A 20,951-nucleotide genomic window follows, 5' to 3' on the forward strand; every position below is an offset into this window, starting at 1 on the left:
GTTCCAAATTTCCAGGGGAGGGGGGTTCCATGTGGGGAAATTTGAGGGAAATGGTGAAGACACGTGATTTTTAAAGAAAATTCTCAATGTAGGGGGGTTTCTTGAAGCCCAAAAAAAACTCTGGATCCGCCACTGCATACCACACATAAATCATGTGATTGACTGAGACAACTCAATGTACAATGAACTGGACAGAAAGAGCAAATGCGCAGTCTGTTCAAGCAGGGACGTATAGTATATACTGTCCCTGGTTCAAGCGACAGATAAAGGAAGACATCTGGATACGCCGCAGTGGGCCAGTTCTAAATAGAGATGAGGGGGCTCAATTTAAAGACTCTCGCACAAAGCGTAGCTTAATCGAGTCACATCGGTATATATATGACAACTTATTGTACAGACGCTTACAGCGTAGCCGAATCGACATCGCGATTTGTGGACAACTCGTACATATATTTTAACCTTACGTGTATACACTGTACGTACATTGTACACAGGGTCACGTTACAAATGTCTGAAATACACATTATGCTATACTGATACGGGTCACAACACACATAAACATACCCGTATCAGTATAGCATATGTGTATTTCAGACATTTGTAACGTNTTTAACCTTACGTGTATGCGTACATTGTACGTACGCTTCACTGGTCATTTGTCTGATGAATATGACAAAGTACATACCTTAATTAAGTAGACTAGTCATCGAAAGGTCACACATAAACATTTTCTTGGTTGTGCTTCATGAATAGTTTCACAAAATTGATATTTTTAATCAAATTAATCAATATACAATTACTATAATTATGTATATGTACAATTTGTGTATACATTGTACATTGTATCACGGCCACGGACTTAGATAATCTAATTCAGTGGTATCACGTACATAATTAATACAGAAGCCAATATTTTGTTCCTTGTCTTGGTGTTAAATCTGCTGCAGGGTGTGCCTGTCTCAAGTGAAGTAATATATATATATATATATATAATCTATTTTTATATCTCCAAATATAGTATTTCTATAAATAAACATGAGCTACTTTCATTTTTAAACTCTGCGCATGCCTAGATCGAACATCCGTTTGACCTCTTATTATTAAGTCGTAAACGATGGTGAGATATCGATTGCAGGCAGCTTGTCAAAATGATTTGAATCAACTATGAAGAGAATAGTTCTTTTTCGTAATGGATCAGCTTTGGACGGAAAGGTTTGCTTATTTCACATATATGCTGTTTTAGCTATAAACGAACATGCCAAACTCATCAGGCCAGGCGCCGGCCCATATATACATGTACATGCAGTTTTCAATAACGTGGATATTGTCGTGACTGATCAGACTCTTAAATGTCAAAGAATGATGCAGAGTGTCTCAGTTTTGATTTAATAAGATACAAGATGCATGTACACGCTGACATGAGCTGAACATACAAAAAAAAAACATATTGTAAGCTTAGTGATTGCAAATAATGTACAATATACACCATCCATCATGCACACGTGTATATAAACTTGTGTATGTATAAATGTTTTTGTTTGTCCTGCATCTGTATACATGTCAATGAAAAAAGTTTTGCTTCTCAAAACAATTCAGTAATGAACACTTGTCTAATAACATATATACAATGTGTATAAACAAACAGAATTTAGAGGAGATGTTATAGGTTGCCTAACAAGCGTCAGCTGTAGGGAATTTCCCATTAGCTCATGATCATCAGAGGTATCATCGGACTGGAGAGCCAAGGGTCGCAGGTTTGAGCCCCAGTGACAGCTAGCACTATCTTTATCACCATTCCTCGTCCTACTACACATGTACCCTGTAGTGGTTAAATGTCTGTTTAATCCTCGACATGAGCTTGAAGTGTTGTAAGGTTAGACAAAATATGATAGGTTGAAACCCTTGCATGGGGATGATCATGGTTACAATATATGTGATATGGTAATTTGTAACCACTTGCACTCGGCACTTCGGTTCTCACTTTGGGTTGTCAGTACGTATACATGTTTAATGTAAGTTTGATTACAGCAGCAGATACACAACATGTATGGTAACTTAAATGAATGACAATAAACATTGTAAAACAGTACAAAAAAAATGTATTAGTTCATGCAGTACTATATATATATGAGACATTCCGTAGCAAATTGAGATTTTTCACATTTACCAGGCCTGATTTCCACATGCACATGTTCCACGTTTTTGATATCTCTCATTGACTCACTTTATGTGATAGTGCATCTTGTGCAAGAATAGGTCCTCTACATCAGCGTTCCTTGTCCGCGATGCTCTCAGCTTAATTGCTGCCTTCGTCTGTATTCAGCCGAGGGAACTATTGGTTATATAATAGCTATATTTTCAATTATAGTATATCAGTTTTATCTTCTTGTAATATGATGTATATGCACATGTAACTGTTCTGTTTCACTGTGTCTTGAAAAAGGAGCGGAACGTTCCGAAATTTTGACAACCTAAACTTGTCCACACTGTTGGAATTACTTCTTTGCCCTATATATATCATCTGAATACTAAGTTGTGACACTATCAGGTGAATCCCTCTATAGGACGCCAACAACCCAGGTACTCATGTACTGTGGAACTATCATTTACCCAGAGTCGGAATGGTGTCTTCTCAGTGCAGCCTATCTTGCCTTCCGTACTAGTATTTGATATGATGATCAGAATTGAGACCTCATCTGTTTGATTAAGTGGTTTTATGTCCACTTCACCATCAAGTAGATCAGTTATATTGTATATCCAGCAGACAAGGATAGGAAAACGAGTGATCCCTATGAAGGGATAAATATAGCATATATTGAAGGAATTGAAAAAAATAATAGGAGCTGTCCATGCTATTTGAATTCTGTTAAGTTTTTGTGTAATTTTAAGGGACGACTCCAGTGCCTAATGTTACCTTATCCTTACTCTGGTTTGCCTGAAATCACAAGTTGCATATTCATATAGCAGCATGGCATTTGACATGACCAGGGAGAAAAATGAAAAGAAAAACTAACCTTTGAATTGTGAATTGCCACCGGCGTCAATTTGGGATCAACATGGAGTTGTAAGGGCTCACCCTTCATAAGAGGCAATGGTTGATGCTCACAGACATTGAAGGTTGTGGAACCATAATAGTCAAGAAGCCAATCTCTGAGAGCCCCTTTGTTCTCTTCTGTGGCCCGTAGTCCTGGGGGTAGCGTAGTCGGCAGTGTTGGGGGTTCCGTTTGACGCCTGAGGCAAGAATAAGTTTTCTCCTCAGAGTCCTCAACTGAGGCGGTGACATCTGTAGGCACATTAGGGAAGTCTGTGTGAATGACCCCGAGAGATATTCTATCTAAACGTTTAATGAAAAAAGTCTGTACCTAATTATGAAGAAATCCAGTACCTAATTATGAAGAAAGCCTTCACATTTTATGCATATCTGTGTGACTCATGATTGAATTTAGAAATTGGTGGACAATCCTTTGTTGAGTGTACAATACATATATCTGTTAAAACCTGTCAAGATGGAGATTCAAGCATTATGCTGCTTATGAATTAACCCTTTCACCCCTAGGTAGCTTTAGTAGACTTTACCATACATTTATCTGGATAAGTCCATTGTGGTCCACAGTGGTGGAAGGATTAAAAAGAATTTTATTTAAAGCAACTGTTTTTTATTTTCAGCTTGTTGCTGTGACCCACGGTACAACATTGGAGGACATTTTAGTTGAAGCCAGCAAAAAGCTTGGATCTGATGCCAAAGTTATCTACAGTCCTCAAGGAGGAATCCTAGACGATGTACTTTTGATTAGGTTAGTGGTCTTACAGTAGTTATAACTTTGTTGAACATTAAAGTTATCAAAAATAAATGTTTATATTGTGTGGGAAATGTTGGTACCGAAAATGTTTAGAATGGTTATTTCAAATTGAGTTATAAACATAAAAGGGCAATTTTAAATTTCAGTGATCTGTCAATTAGATGTATGTCCCATGCTTTTAATTTTATAAGCTGAGTTGCATAATTCTGTGTCACTGTACCACCTGTCACTCTACAGCTGTCCCTGTGTCACTGTAAAACTGTACCTTTGTCACTGTACAACTGTACCTGTGTCACTGTAAAACTGTACCTTTGTCACTGTACAACTGTACCTGTGTCACTGTACCTGTGTCATTGTAAAACTACCTGTGTCACTGTAAAACTCTACCTGTGTCACTGTACAACTGTCCCTGTGTCACTGTACAACTGTCCCTGTGTCACTGTACAACTGTCCCTGTGTCACTGTACAAATGTACCTGTGTCACTGTACAAATGTCCCTATGTCACTGTACAACTGTACCTGTGTCACTGTACAACTGTACCTGTGTCACTGTACAATTGTCCAAGATGTGCTGTTAGTTGATAGTTAATTGTTGGATTTTTGTATGTTTCTGTTTTATTTTGTTTTGTTGCAATTGACAATAACTTTACACTACATACAGTTGTGGGAATGGCACAACATTACACGATGTGCGGTGTGTGCATGGTGTGTGCATGATATGTGAACGATAAAAAATTGGACTATCATTGCTTGCTCACAAATGTGCGCACGATGGATGCATGTTTTGCGATAAAAATCATGGTTGGTGTAAATTGAGGAATGGTTCAACAATAGATACAGTTTGGTGTTTAAACACATAAACTTGATTTTTAAGTATGTTCCTATATTAAAGCTATATCTATAAACTTATGTTTGTGTCTATACTTTCTTAAATTTAGAAATGGTGTTTCAGTGTTCTTTAAACGACCTTACTTAATCGACCCATTTTAAATTACACACAAGCCCGGATACAGGTTAACATATAGCCACTTTGTACAGGTATCTGGACCGTAGTTTTCCTCACCTGGGGCACTTACGTAACTCGCCGGGGTGTGAAAATCAAATGTGAAGGGGAGCTATTGACCAAACCAAATGCAAAAAACAAATACTAAACATCCAGTTGTGTTTTCATAACGGTACGGTACGGTATCACAAATCAGCTCTATGTGTCAGGCACAGGCCAGGTAAAACTCCAGTCACTCATCAAATTGTTATTTACCTGTTCTATTAAATTGGAGTCAAACCCATTCTTGCCAGTATAACGGTCACTGTAATACTGTGTAACACGCATTGTAATATTGCACATTATCTTAGTTATTGTGGTGAGAAATTACACTGATATATACAGTGTACTTTATCCTGCCGTTTTTTTTTTTCATTCCGTATTATTGATCAACAAATTGTACCAAATCGCTAAGTTGTGTTGAGAAAAGAGCACAACAGGGCGAACGATTGTTAAATCGCCCAGTTGTGCACACCACGTGTAGACGATGTGCAGACAATGTGTGAATGATGTATGCATGATGTGCGCACCCTAGTTTAGGTGCGATGTGCGGTCCCACAACTGTCTAAAGGTGTCACTTTTATTTCCTTTTTGTGGATATCAAACGAATGTTTCTTAAAAGAGAGACTTCTTTTCTTTACATAGGTATGAAATTGTCAACTTAATATGAGCTTTTATATACCTTTTTATGTAATGTTATGCTAAAATATATGTAAAATATTATTTTTTGATCTTTTCTTTAAATGTCAGCTCTTTGAAAGGGAAAAAATCCTTTAATTAATTTATTTTATTTATTTTGCAGAGACGATGACGTGTTTTATGTATCTGCTGGAGAACCTTTCAAGAGTAAGAACTCAGAACCTTTACACCTTCAATGGCTTTTTTAATCAGATTATGTTGTTCATCACCAGTTGAAGTTTTTGCAAAATCAAAATTGTTTGGGTGGATGAATCTTGAAGAAATACATGTGTTTTGGGTGACATTACCAACTGTAGCTTTTGGTTGTTAAACATGCAAATTTTAATGTCAGTACAAGACAAGAAATCATTTCTCTGAATGTCCAATCACATTTTTGTTTTAAATTCTTCTCTTTTTCATTTGTTCTCCTTAAACATGTACTGTACTTCAGTTTGTTTATCATGTCAAGTATTGCTATTCGTTATTATTGTTCTCAATATTAAATTGAATTCAAATGATTTTTTTAACCATATTAGAAGCAAGTACGACACCTGGATCTGAGCCTGCTACAGACAGTACCAAAAAATGTATAAAGGGTCATGAAAGGAACATGTCTTCTGGCACTACCTCTGCTTGTCATTCCTCTGAATGGGTGACACTCAACGTCGGTGGAAAGATATTCACCACCACACGGTAAGATTTTGGTAATCTTTTTTGTTTGTGTACGGAGTAAAACTTTGATAAAAGATGTTTCACTCTGGTAAAATACTAGCCACTTCCTACCGACTTGGTTAAGGAGAATTTCTCTTTAGCTCATTCGGAAGCGTCTAAGCCAAAAGTACCGGTTTTGACTCCTAGCGAAGACATTGAAAAAAACTAACAACCACTGTTAGATTGCCACCCAGGTAGGGACCCAGGAGATATGACAAAATACTTTTGATACTTACGAAATAATCGCTATGACCCCTGGAAAACTCCGAACAAGTTCTTTCCTGGAGGGGGAGTATATGTCACCCTGGTAAAATACCAGTCACTTCCTACTGACTCGGCTAGGGAGAATTTCTCTTTAGTTCATTTGGTAGAGCGTAAGACTAGTAAACCACAGGTTCCGGGTTCGACTCCTAGCGGAGGCATTGATAACCTCTGTTACACATTATTTCCAAACTATTGAATCTTATTGAACTATTATGGTTACTTGTTTTGGCTGATTGGTCTATGCAGTGATGTATTCCTTCAACATGTAAATGTTCCATGATTATTATGTTGGACTATTAAGATCTATGCCTTATGAGTCTCCTGCTGATTGTTGATTTTTTTAATTGTAGAAGTACGCTGACACAGCAGGACTCGACGAGTATGTTAGCACGAATGTTCGGAGACGAAAAAAGTAAGTGGGCATTTGTATCGATTTTTGTGATTTCAACAACAATGCAACTTTGCACACCAGATAGATATTGCGATTATTTTTGTATCCATACAGTGTTTCCTGTGATGGGGCCACATGTCACACTGATATCCATACAGTGTTTCCTGTGATGGGGCCACATGTCGCACTGATATCCATACAGTGTTTCCTGTGATGGGGCCACATGTCACACTGATATCCATACAGTGTTTCCTGTGATGGGGCCACATGTCGCACCGATATCCATACAGTGTTCCCTGTGATGGGGCCACATGTCACACTGATATCCATACAGTGTTCCCTGTGATGGGGCCACATGTCGCACTGTTATCCATACAGTGTTTCCTGTGATGGGGCCACATGTTGCACTGATATCTGTACAGTGTTTCCTGTGATGGGGCCACATGTCACATTGATATCCATAATGTTTCCTGTGATGGGGCCACATGTCGCACTGATATCCATACAGTGTTCCCTGTGATGGGGCCACATGTCGCACGGTTATCCATACAGTGTTTCCTGTGATGGGGCCACCTGTCACATTGATATCCATACAGTGTTCCCTGTGATGGGGCCACATGTCGCACCGATATCCATACAGTGTTTCCTGTGATGGGGCCACAGGTCGCACTGATATCCATACAGTGTTTCCTGTGATGGGGCCAAATGTCAGATGGATAGCCATACAGGGTTGCCTGTGATGGGGCCACATGTCGCACTGATATCCATACAGTGTTTCCTGTGATGGGGCCACATGTCACATTGATAGTATGCATGCTAATTGGTCACAAGTGTGTAGGTTTGATGTGGTGAGATTTGTTTGTATCATTGAGCGAGACATTTTACCCTCAAGTTGCTTGTCTGACATTGCCTGGAGTGTAACTTGGGCTGGGTTAGTTTTCAAGTAGTATGGCACCATAAATGAACCAATGGAAAAACCTACCATAATGAGCAGAACACCTATATATGGGGTGCCACCACCATCACACACACATACACTCACATATATGGAGGTACGGTAAAGCCCCGTTGTAATGCCACTTCTTAAACTGCCAAACCTGCATACCTACATTAATTTCCTCAGAATGGATTTCCCTAACGTTAATGCACCCGTTGCAAGGCCAAAACCACATACCGCCATCTGCCATCATATTCCCAAAACAAATGGTTAAAATCACACTTTGACCTCTTTAACCGACAATTTGAGTCGATTACAGATATATCCCGATATCAGGAATGTTACGTATGTGTGTGCATTGTATTGTTACACGTGACTGCTGACTGACCAGATTATCAGCTGTATGTTTTGCACGCTCAACAATTTGATACATTAAATAACATTTTTTCTTTTTTAAATATAGGTTCAGTTGGTGTGTGAACACGTGTGGGTTAAAAACTGTAAACCCGATATACAGCCAAACTCATTATACCGACAAAATCGCGATATAACGAGGTTTTACTATACTAAATGGGATCAAGAGGTACAATGTACTTCATTAACGCTGCTCCCACTGTCTGCTAACTGTATTGAATATCTGTCTTCCCTTGATTGTTAATCGCTTAATTTCCTGTAGATCATATTAGGAACTCTACAAATGTTGTTTGATATAATTAATGATAAAAAATAGATATTGACTACAACATATCTGGACCCAATGACCAAATATTTACCTGGTACATCTCTGATTGTTCTTGTAGTAATTGACTCTACATCAGTCTTGTTTTTCTGTGTTTAATATGAACAGAAATACAATTGCAAACATGTATCAAAATTTACTCTTTGCTAGCTAGTTGATCAGGCGATAAATTTAGTAGATAGTGTTAATTACAGGGAAATTGGACGTGAATTAGTTTGATGATATGTGTATCAGTGTTTCTCTGGTCACCATTGTAGCATATCTAACAACTCTTTACAGCTGTGACGTGGCACAGTAGTGTTGACGAAAGCGGGGCATACCTTATAGACCGCAGTCCACGCTACTTTGAACCCATACTTAACTACCTCCGACATGGCCAGCTGGTCCTGGACAAGGACATCAATCCACAAGGTAGGTATTGGGAGCTGGTCCTGGACAAGGACATCAATCCACAAGGTAGGTATTGGGACCTGGTCCTGGACAAGGACATCAATCCACAAGGTAGGTATTGGGACCTGGTCCTGGACAAGGACATCAATCTGTATTTGGAGCTGATCCTGGACAAGGACATCAATCCACAAGGTAGGTATTGGGAGCTTGTCCTGGATAAGGACATCAATCCACAAGGTAGGTATTGGGAGCTGGTCCTGGACAAGGACATCAATCCACAAGGTAGGTATTGGGACCTGGTCCTGGACAAGGACATCAATCCACAAGGTAGGTATTGGGGTATTGGGACTTAACCTCTTATACTGTATAGTTGCTATGATATTCCCAAGGGTTTCAATTTTGCTAATTTGGCGAATGCATCAAAATTCATGAAATTTTGAACCTTGTGAAATTTTGGATTGTGGCCAGAACATCCATGTTCACATGCCTGTGATGCCAGCTGATCATGAGTTTAGGCTACTATATATAGGTCTAAAGATAGCATTGAAAAAAGTTTAATAGACATATTATGTGAGAAATCCTTGCCAATTTCCCCCCAAAAAAGTCATCATGTGTCGGTAAATATCGAGATCTTTGCCTACATTCGCGACAGTATGGTGCTGTAAATATATTCAATTTCACATGTACAGTTATTGTTGTAACCCCAAGTTTTCTCGTTTGAAGTCATAGGCGGCTACCCCAGATTGGAATAAACTAAAAAAATAATTTTATATCTTGAAGTTCACAAAGCTCATATATATACAACAACCCAGCAAACGACATACACTTGAATCTATTGAAAACAACTTGACTACCTGGTATATGTACTAGTAGGTGTGGTGACACCCATGATAGCCTCTATCAATGTCGGCTCAGTGGTTGCTGATAATAACTAGCATTCCAAACTATTTGCGAGGTGCTCTGAAATAGATTTACAGAAATTGTGATTCGCAAGTTTAACCGCCACAAATGAGTTACGGAAATAAATCATGAAATTTTACACCAACGAAATTAAACAACTATACAGTAAATATAAGCCCAGGGGACATAATCCTTAGAATTCAGTACTTTTTTGGATTTTATGTCCAAGCAACAGCTAAAATTATATAGAAAATAGCTAAGGTCATTATTGTAACAGCTATAAGGTCATATGAAAACATTTTGAGTTATATGACAACAGCTAAGGTCATTATTGTAACAGCTATAAGGTCATATGAAAACAGTTTGAGTTATATGACAATAGCTATAAGGTCATTATTGTAACAGCTAAGGTCATATGAAAACAGTTTGAGTTATATGACAACAGCTAATTAGGTCATTATGACAAAATAAAATGTCATATGACTGCAATGTCCACAGATTGGGGCAGACCATTGCTGGTAATGAAACATTTGTCAAATCACTTTGAAGTTGTGCTGTGTTTCCTGTATCAGTGTTGGCCACTACTATTTATTGTTGTCACGTTAATTTGTTACAGGAGTCCTAGAGGAGGCTCGGTTCTTTGGTTTACCCACCCTGATGGACACACTAGAAGATATCATAGAGGTAAGATTTCCCATTTTATGATACTACAGTATATGTACACTGCAATATGCATGCCCAGGGGGCCAATGCATAGACTCAACGTAGGGGATGGGCTTCTTATAGAGCAATGGAACAGCATTTGTAAGCATTTCTACTGAACTATATATGATATGGCTGGGCCTAACAGGCATCGGCTTATTGCCGGATAAAAACTGTACTAAATGTTGTACCTGTATGGGGTCCTCACTCAAATTCAATGTTTACCTGTATTCCCTGACCTGGCTACTGTAGTTAATCTAATTTTAAGCTTGATTTCATGCAATCTCAACAGCACAAATCACACAGAAGTCTAAATTTCACAGCTTACTTGTGCAAACTGTAAATAAGATACATCTAAAAAAAATACCTATATACATGTACTGAGCAGAGTTTTTACTTGCTGATTCACCCTACGGAACCAGGATATTTTTTTCTATAGTATATTTAAATCTTTTTTTTTGTCAAGAACATTTTAAAAGTTGCTATAATGTACTCAATATACTTTTGGTTTTTAAGTTATTTTCACTGTCGAGGGAACAGTTATTCTGGAATTATTTCACCAGGCATGCATGTTCTTAATTGATCTGTAGAAAATTAAGCCCACCTTCCAAGATTTTTCTCCCAACTGTTTTCAACATTATTAAGAAACCTTTTGATTTATCTTTAGAAAAACCAGGTGCCTGACGATCGTACACCAATCACACGGAGAGAATTGGTACTCCGTCTCCTAGCAACACCCACCAACAAAGAGCTCCGGTGTCAGGTGAGCTATCAAAACCTTTGATATATATCACAAATATCAACAATTTTCATATTTAGCTTTTTAGGTCACCTGAGCTTTGCTCACGTGACCTATTCTAATCGCTTTTCGTCCGTCGTCCGTCGTGCGTAAACTTTTACATTTTCAACTTCTTCTCAAGAACCAGTGGATGGATTTTTTTCAAACTTGGTCAGAATCATCCTTGGTAGATGAGGCTTCAAAATTGTAAAATTGGGATTCCTACCCCAACCCCTGGGGCCAGGGCGGGGCCCCAAAGGGAAAATTAACCAATATTTCAAAAATCTTCTTCTCCAGACTCAGAGGTACTACAGTGATTTTCTCTACGTGGAAAGAAAGATCATCAGGGGCTTTACTTAAATTGTAAATTTCAGGACCCCCGAGCTATCCGTTCTCCCTTAGGGAGGGGGTAAAGTTTAATATAGTTTATAAGGGGAAATAACACTTTTCGGTATATATTTTATCCATTTTCAGCAGAAAATTACTCAAACTTAGTCAGAATCATCTTGGGTGAATGAGAGTATTACTTTGTAAAATTCGGATTCCTGCCCCATCCCCAGGGGCTAGGGCGGGGCCCCAAAGGGAACATTTACCAATATTTTCAAATTCTTATCCATTGATGACATGACAAGTATTGTATTTCACTTAGTTTACATGCAGATTTCCACATCACATCTTAACAATAAAATAAAGCTACCAGTACCTATGATATAACTCAGGTGACCGCTAAGGCCCTTGGGCCTCTTGTTTGTGATGCTTTTCTGATAGCAGAAATAACCATGACCAGTCAATGACCATGACTATTCCTATATTCACAGCATATGGCTGACACGAGGGGCCCGTATTCATGAAACCATTCTCATGCTCAAGCATGGATTTTGTGCTCAAGCCAAATTTCATGTTTAGTTATTAAAAAAAAGTATTTTGTCAATGATTTGTAAAAACATTGAACAGACTTATAAAGCTGATTTAAACCGGTTACAAGAATGTAGGTTTGAGCACAGAATCTGTGCTTGAGCATGAGAATGGTTTCATGAATACGGGCCCGGTTGAGTTATGCTCCACTGACCTTAAAACGTCAATATTAAGGACTAATAGAATCTTCCCCTACCTTGAGGGCGTGACAGAGAAATCTCCAACCCGAGGGGTGATGTTTTTTTGGTTAGACAACAACAAAAAATCACCCCGAGGGTTGGAGATTTCTCTATTACACCCTCAAGGTAGGGGATGATTTTTTTTCTCCCATCCTATTACTTTAGTAAAAAAACTCCACCGACAGTAGTCTGCCATGTTTGTAAACAAAAACACATGTGGGGTATGCATATTGTCATTCACTTTTGATGACATCCCAATTACCGGTGACACAATTTATGACGTCACTATTGAACACGTGCTAATCGGCACGAGGCTATCTCCCCCTAAGGGTTGACAAGCTGATCTTTCCCGGCTAAAACGGGAGACACACCTGTGAAGGGTGGGAGAATATCAAGTCACCTTAGGATAATTATAATTTTGTTTTAAATTTCGTTTTTCAAAAATACAAAGGCATACATTTTATAACATTATTGTTTCTATACTAAATTCTACTTTTCTTCATTCTTATCCAGTGTAAAAAAATGTGAACTCCTGTGATGTAATAGTTATGTTTATATTATGTTATTGTAATGTAATATTCCTCTTGATGTAATATTCTGTTAATATAATGTTCATGCTAAAGTAACATTCCTGTAAAGAAATTTACCAATATTTAGAGAATATTTCTCTAAATAAAAAAGTTCATCTGCAGTATAAATGATTTTGCAGATAACCTGTTTTAATAATTCCATTGTACTGTGTATTCAAGGGTATGAACTTCACTGGTGCCAACCTCACCAAGCTAGATCTACGATACATCAATTTCAAATATGCTATTCTCAAGAACGCCAATCTTGCTGGAGCCAACCTTTCCTATTGTAACTTTGAGAGGGCTGACCTGCATAAGACTGTACTGGACGTGAGTAGACGAGGTCAAATACAGGCCAGGGCTCTTATCTATGAAACTCTTCTAAATACTCAAACTCAGATTTTGTGCTCAAGCCCAATTTCTTACCCCGGTGATAGATTAATAAAATATTACATTTTGTCAATGATCTGGAAGAAATTTGGAGAGGCTTTTGGCCAAATACCATATTCAATATTTAAACTTGGCTTTTTCTATGCCCGTAAAATTTGACGGAAGCATTATCAGGTATGGGGTTGTCCATCCGTCCGGCGTAAACTTTTTGTGCGGCGATCTCCTCCTACATTTTTTGACCGATCTCTTTGAAACTTGGTATACATTATAATCATGAAATGAAGTTGTGTCTTCCTTAAACAAATTTTGATTCGACAATTTTTCCAAAAGTTATTGCCTTTTGTTCATTTCAGTATTTGATTTTCTGTCCGGAGATCTCCTCCTACATTTTTTGATGGATTTCTTTGAAACTTAGTAGGCTAAATAATCATGAAATGAAGTTGTGTCTTCCTCAAAAGAATTTTGATTGGACAATTTTTCCAAAGTTATTGCCCTTTGTTCATTTCAGTATTTGATTTTATGTCCTGAGATTTTCTTCTATTTTTTTTATAGCATGTCAGCTAACCACTCTTAGAATGATGCAGATCTTATTTCAATGTAAGAAAGTATATAACACTATATTGCATTCGACGGGCGTATATTGTTCCGCCCCACGGTACTTTTGTTAACCATGTGATATGATTTTAAGCCAGTTACAAAAAAGTTGGTTTGAGCACAGAATCCATGCTTGAGCACGAGAACAGTTTATGAATACAGGTCCTAGTTTAAGTCATACCATGGCTGGGGTCTACTATTCTACACGCCCTATACGCCAGGGGCTAGTATAGATTTTATATCAGTGCTAGTGGAAGTTTTCAATGTTTACAATGAAAATGTAGGTGGGCTAGAATTTTTAGGTAACCTGAGCTTTAGCTAAAGTGACCTATTGCTATCCGTCTTCGTCCGTCGTCGTGCGTCATCCGTTAACATTTTACATTTTCAACTTAAGCTGAAATACTTACAAAGGGATTTCATTAATTTTTCATGGGAAGGTTACTAACATCTCCCTGACCAAGTGTTGTTATTTTTCGGGTCGATCAGAAATCCAATATGGCCGCCAATGCCGCCATTTTGAAAAACAACTTCAAACTTAATGTCAAGTTCTACTGGGCTGATTGAACTGAAACTTGGAAGGAATGAGCGACTTTTAGACCTGACAAAGTGTTGTTATTTTTCGGGTCAATAAGAAATCCAATATGGCTGCCACGTCCGCTATTTTGAAAATAACCTCAAACTTAAAAACAAGTTCTAATAGGCTGATTAAACTGAAACTCGGTCTAGGAAAGATCAGCTCATGGTCCTGACAATCTTAAGTTAACGTTATACTTAACTATTTTTTTCTCAAATTGGTACATATTTCAACAACAAAAATAAATACTGTAGGACTCAGGTGACCATTAAGGCCCATGGGCCTCTTGTTTTCAAAACCTGCCCGCAGGCTAGTGTTCTAAATGCTAGGAATTGTACACCCCTGCATAGCTGGAACAAAAGGTTGGCTTTTAAGTTAGAGTCCAAGAACATGATAAGGTAATACAGCCAATTGTTTGTAGGATTCTTCATGATTTTCCTGATGAAAAAAAAACCTTCATGGTATTTTTGTTACACCCCCCTTATCTACATGTACTTACAGTCTGCAAATCTGTTGGGAGTGAAGATGCTGTGTGCCAATATGGAAGGAGCCTCCCTGAGAGGATGCAACTTCGAGGATCCTGCTGGCAGCCGAGCCAATTTAGAAGGTACATTTTATAAAGTTAACGACTTTTTATGAGGCAAATATACAATAACATATCGGAGTAGTGTAATATTTTCACTGACCCTATTATTAAAGATTATTGTAAGCATTAATTCAGTAAAAGTTTTATTATGTGACAATATTTTCTAAAAAGAATAAACAAACAAATAGATAAAGACTGAAATTCTTGGTAATAAAACCAAATGACCGAAGGAATTGACATTTCGATTGGACATTGCTAGTGACAGAAAAGGAAAAATCCAGTATGTTCTATGTATGGAAACACCTGGACCTATCACAGGTGTACGATGTAAAAATAATGAAAATGTCTGCTTAGCAGATGAGCAGTTAACCGATAAGAGACATATGTATATTTCTGTTATTATCCTGTGCTATTTGTTTGAGGAAAATGAGATATTAAGTGGAATGTGTTATTAACAGAAATCTTTTTTTTCCCTGAAAATAAAGCTTGCTTAGAATAAAATTGAAGCATAAATACATGTTGGAAATCCTATTTTGAATACTCCATGTTAATGCACTCTTTTCATTACATGATAAATCTGGGTAAGTGAAGACACCTCTTTTACTAATAGCTGTTAGTGTTATATATAGCGGTAAAAACTTCCGCCCTTTTCTGATAAAATCCATGTTCTCCCTGCAGTGTTAATTTCGTCCTGCTCATGTTATTTCTATATATCGCATGTTGTGTACTAACATTCACTGTCATGATAAACTCTCCCTTATTGGGGATGGCGAAAAAATGCGAATGTTAAACTGCGACGAAAATGTTCCCGTATACAGTGCATTGCCTTTCACTCCACTTCAGTGTGAAAATGGACCCAAAGTGCAATTAGAAGAAAACACCTCCCTCACTAGTTTTATAGGTTTCAGCCTTTTACTACCTGGTACCAAAATGAATATCACACAAAATATATTTTATTTAGAACATATTTCCTACTTTCATTATCTGAAATTAACCCTTTCACCCCTATGTAACTTTAGTAGACTCTACCATGCACTGATCTGGATGAGTCCATTATGGTCTACAGTGGTGAAAGGTTTAGCTTTTAAATGAACAATTGTTATTTTTGCAACGCTGATGTTATTGCACATTTTTTCCAGGGGCATTAATGAAGAATGTGAATTTGGAAGGAAGTCAGTTAGCTGGAGTGAATCTGAGAGTGGCAAATCTGAAGAACGCCAACCTTCAGAATTGTGATCTACGCGGGGCCGTGCTCGCCGGAGCTGACCTTGAAGTAAGGGACATTTTATTAGCTCAAATGACGCAGTGCCTCATCCTAGAAATTGAGGTCAAAGGTTTTCAGTTGAGGCTTGAGAGATAATAATCAGTGTCATTGATCATAGTTTTGATATCAGGAATATTGTTTTATTAAGAGATGAACCAGCTTGTATTTGTGGTTTCAAGATTATAATAGCTGTAATATTCCTTGAATGGGAATGATGACAGTCGGAATAAAAAGATTTCGGACTTGCCCGGAAATTAGGAAAACAACTCTGCCTGGACATGTAAATACTGTGAAATCACTGATTTTCATGGGTTATTCTTTTACATTAATTTCCTTGGTAATCTTCATCCATGAATTAATTGGTTTAAGATATAATTACAAGTTTGATAAAAAGCAACTCTCTATTTGAGTGGGTACTCGTAATCCACGACTTTATGTACCGGTACCCAAGAAATGATAAAAAATATTTGATTTCACAGTAGTTCGCAGTATACCCTTGGTATGTAGGTTTAGATTAAATGATGAAATCGGAGTTGAATGGGTCAGTAACTTGTGCTATAAAGATGTGTTGGGTTTGACGTGCACCAAGTCATGATCAGGCTCATGGTTTTCGAGGCACATGTAGTTGTACGAAACAGGTTTTGTCTCAATAAAATATTGATAGAGATTTTTTTTAACCCTTTCACCACTGTAGACCATAAAGGACTCATCCAGATTAATGCATGGAAGAGATTAACCCTTTCACCCCTATGGAACTTTAGTAGACTCTACCATGCATTGATCTGGATGATTCCATTATGGTCTACAGTGATGAAAGGGTTAATAAAGTTACATAGGGGTGAAAGGTTTAACTTGTAGCAGTCCTTGATGAATTAGTGTTGCATAATTAGTTAATTGTTGATAATCCACTGTCATATGTTTGAATGGGAAATAATATAATAAAGTTGAATAGACTCCTTCTTAGCTTTGCAACACCACTATCCTTTAAACTCTAGTAAGTCATAAATTCTGATGTTTGTCTTTCAGAACTGTGATTTGTCTGGCTGTGACCTGCAGGAGGCTAATTTAAGGGGAGCTAACCTAAAGGGTGCGGCCTTCGAACTGATGTTAAACCCTCTCCACATGGCCCAAGCAGTTAGATAGGAGATATCTATGGACTCTGTCTCAGACTGTCAAATTAAGGAAATCATTCCGTCTCGCTCTGTTGAGTATAGGGTTTAATTCCAACTACCTGTTGAATTCAGACTCGGGTAGTATGTGGATTCAGACTGCAGTCTAGTGGATTTTGACTGGAATAGAATGTGGACTCTGAGGGCCTGATGGATTCTGACTTAAACAGAACTTTAATTCTGACTGCCTTTCAGACTCTGACTCAGATAGTATTTGGATTTTGACTTGTATAGAATTTGAAATTTGACTGCATCGTGGATTCTCGACTCGGTTAGAATGTGGATTCTAACTCGGACAGAATGTAGATTCCAGCCCAGCCCATCAGATGCTTTCCTTTCATTACAGATTTTCAAATGCAGAAAGAAATATAAGGAATTTACCAAAAGCTTTCCAGTAGAATGTAAAAGTCGTTGGTTAAAGGCAATGGTTACTATTTATAGTTAATTATTCTTTGTGAATATTTGAACTTTTGTTTTTGATTGTTTTCTTTCTACTTTTGTTCAAGTTCTAATTTATTCAAACTCTTAACATTATTTGATTTTCTGTATACGTGCCTGTAAAGGCCACCTTCCAATAGGTGGATGTTGTGAAAAGTGAAAAAGTTTGCTGTATTTTGCTATTATTTGCAAAGGAGTATTATATGTGGGTTAATCTGCTTATACCTGGTACATGTAGTATGTGAAACTTGTCACATCTGCAAAAAGTGTGCTAGTCAAGAAAATACTACATGTACATTCATGTATGTGAAGACTTTGAAATGATGTGATTCATTTTAACGGGAATGATGCCAGTAGGAAATTGTATGCTTGTCATTACTTAAAACTCCTTAAGCATTCAAGTTTTGGCACAAGTTCCAAGACTGGTGTAATGCAGTTGTGTCCAAGACACCCGGACCTCAATTGATCTGAGTGGACATTCAAAAATATTATGTGTGGTCCCACTTTACAAATTTGTGAATTAAAATGATGTACTTAACAGTACAATGTTCGAAAGATTTTGTGGCTGCAGTTTGAGGTGCCAATTTGAAATTATTTTTGTGACAACAATTTCCTAAGGACCCATTTAAAACAAATAGTAGGATTAGTAGGAATAAAGTGTTGTTAACTATTAAAGGGGCTGAGGTGGCCAAGCGGTTAAGGCATCTGACATTCTGCTACCACTAGCCCTCCACCACTGGGTCGCGGGGTCATGGGTTTGAGACCTCTGGCCGCAGGTTGGTGGGTTTTTCCCGGGAACTTCGACTTTCTTCCACCACCAAAACCTGGCATGTCCTTAAATTACCATAGATGTTAATAGGATGTAAAACATAAACAAAAACAAAAAAATAACTATGAAAGGGACTTTGATGTAAAATTTAAATCTGTAATCAAAACAGGTAATGTACATAGGCTTCAGAATGCTCACATACATTGTCTAGTCTCACTGATTTGGAGTTCAGCTCCAGGTCTTTATTCTTAACCTTTCACCCCTATGTAACTTTAGTAGACTTTAAATTACCATGCATTTATCTGGATGAGTCCATTATGGTCTACAGTAAGTGGTGAAAGGGTTAATTTTTGATATTTGAACTTGATCTGTAGAATTCCCTCCATCTTGCTCTGTATTCGAATTCTTTGTTTAGAACAGATTAAATGAGTGTATTAACACGACTGTTTTGTCATATATTTGTTATTACAAATACAGAATGTACTTTGCAGAAAATGCTGCCTCTATGTAGCATAGTTTGTAAAAATAATTACCTACCAACCTTATTGTTTTGAGCTGAAAGTAGGAAACCAACAATATATTTTCAGCCCTAGTACTTAAGTACTGATAGTCCCAATAATTATTTAAATATGTACTCGTTACAAAATGATATTTAATTGAAGGCGAAATCATGCTGATTTCTTTTGTAGTATGTGGAATATTGTAGGCAAAATAATGCTCAGTCTTTATACATGTAGTATGTGGAATAATGTACAGGAAATTGTGCTCAGTATATCCAATAGTATGTGAAATAAGTAAGCAATATCATGCTGTCTTTTATAGTACGTGGAATAATGAACATGTGTATAGATCATTTGTAATTTGCAAGTTACGTATGTTGTGGTACTTGATGTTGCATTTATAGATTTCTCATAAATATTTATTGCGAATCGTTTAGAGAAGGGATATATAACGGTTGTGTTGTTATTCCTCATTTAAACAAGGAATAAGTAACATTTGTTTTAATTCCTTGCCTGAATTAAAATCTTTGTGACTGATTACTATTTGTAGCATTATATAAAGACGCAAAAATAAAATTCTCAAAAACTGCATCAAATTGTTCTTTCAATTTCTTTCTCAAACAACAGTAGGAGTTTCTCAGGTATCTCTTTCAGGATCTCTGTCCCACGTACACAGAGACCTCCCCTTAATTTCGTTTTAGATGTCCCACGTTTACAGTTACCTCCCCTTAATTTCGTTTTAGATGTCCCACGTTTACAGTTACCTCCCCTTAATTTCGTTTTAGATGTAACTGTAGCACAATTTAGCCAGGGGACTTCCGTTGGTCAGGTAGCTCAGTCGATTAGCGCGATAGTACAACAATCTGAAATCTAGGGTTGGAAACCCGGTCTAGTATCGCTGATTTTTTTAAAATCAATCTCTTCAGGAGAGGAAATGTAGAAATGAAGTGTACATGTCATATATTTCCTTAAGGATGAACAATAACACAGTTGAATATCACACTATTTATTTCCATACAGCATCACTCTGTGATACTGTAATATATTTACCATCACATTCTCAACATCTATTTCCTTGAGTTACCCTGAGTTCCCAGAATTACTCAACAAAGTAATTAAATTACTATATGATTGGTTGAATCTTTCGGTCAATTTCCCTACCATAAACAACAGTGTCCCTCTCTTGTTAATTGTAAAATCTCATAAGGCCTTTGGCTTAATGTATGTATTTAATACTGGCAGTTGGTAAGATTTATGATTTTGTGGGGTTTTCTGCAGGGTGACAGGTAAAATCCAACCAATTGCAAGGCAAATTCTAACCTTATGTGCGAGATGTTTCAAATGTACCAAATCAGGGTTTTGGCATTTTTTTTTTTTAGATTTTCTGTCACTAAAACGCACAATCTAGGGGTGATTGACACAATAATTAGATACCCCTATCCAACCTCAAAAACAATAAAGGGTGGTTGGGTTAAAAAAACCTAGATCAAGATGCAAATATCAATAATAAGATTCAGCAAAACATCAAATAACAATGAGTGAAGATTAACACCAGAGGCAATATGATCTAGCTGGGTAGTATTCAAGTGTTATAGCACTATTAATGAGCCACTGAAATACTGACTCAAAACAAGCAGCACACCTATACAACCTCCAGCATAATTATACATGT

The 20,951-nt window shown here is 37.4% G+C and overlaps 1 protein-coding gene across 1 annotated transcript; it reads left to right on the forward strand.

The window, feature by feature from the left end:
* Window positions 1-1,081: 1,081 nt before the first annotated feature.
* Window positions 1,082-19,837, forward strand: LOC110462340 (BTB/POZ domain-containing protein KCTD9-like). The gene is made up of 12 exons (XM_021516276.1): window positions 1,082-1,212; window positions 3,667-3,794; window positions 5,645-5,688; window positions 6,057-6,213; window positions 6,846-6,907; window positions 8,842-8,973; window positions 10,469-10,536; window positions 11,222-11,317; window positions 13,176-13,325; window positions 15,055-15,160; window positions 16,279-16,412; window positions 17,430-19,837. Exons 1-12 carry the CDS (start codon window positions 1,165-1,167, stop codon window positions 17,544-17,546), a joined length of 1,242 nt encoding a protein of 413 aa, XP_021371951.1. The 5' UTR covers window positions 1,082-1,164; the 3' UTR covers window positions 17,547-19,837.
* Window positions 19,838-20,951: the final 1,114 nt, after the last annotated feature.

The sequence above is a fragment of the Mizuhopecten yessoensis genome, unplaced genomic scaffold, assembly GCF_002113885.1.
Source record: "Mizuhopecten yessoensis strain PY_sf001 unplaced genomic scaffold, ASM211388v2 scaffold10771, whole genome shotgun sequence".
NCBI classification, from domain to species: Eukaryota; Metazoa; Mollusca; class Bivalvia; order Pectinida; family Pectinidae; genus Mizuhopecten; species Mizuhopecten yessoensis.

Bases quoted from the DNA above. Each gene is read 5' to 3' on its own strand.
- LOC110462340 (XM_021516276.1), top strand. From the start codon at position 1,165: ATGAAGAGAATAGTTCTTTTTCGTAATGGATCAGCTTTGGACGGAAAG. The intron at 3,795-5,644 runs GTTAGTGGTCTT...TTTATTTTGCAG, and splicing joins GACGATGTACTTTTGATTAG to AGACGATGACGTGTTTTATG. The intron at 13,326-15,054 runs GTGAGTAGACGA...ATGTACTTACAG, and splicing joins TGCATAAGACTGTACTGGAC to TCTGCAAATCTGTTGGGAGT.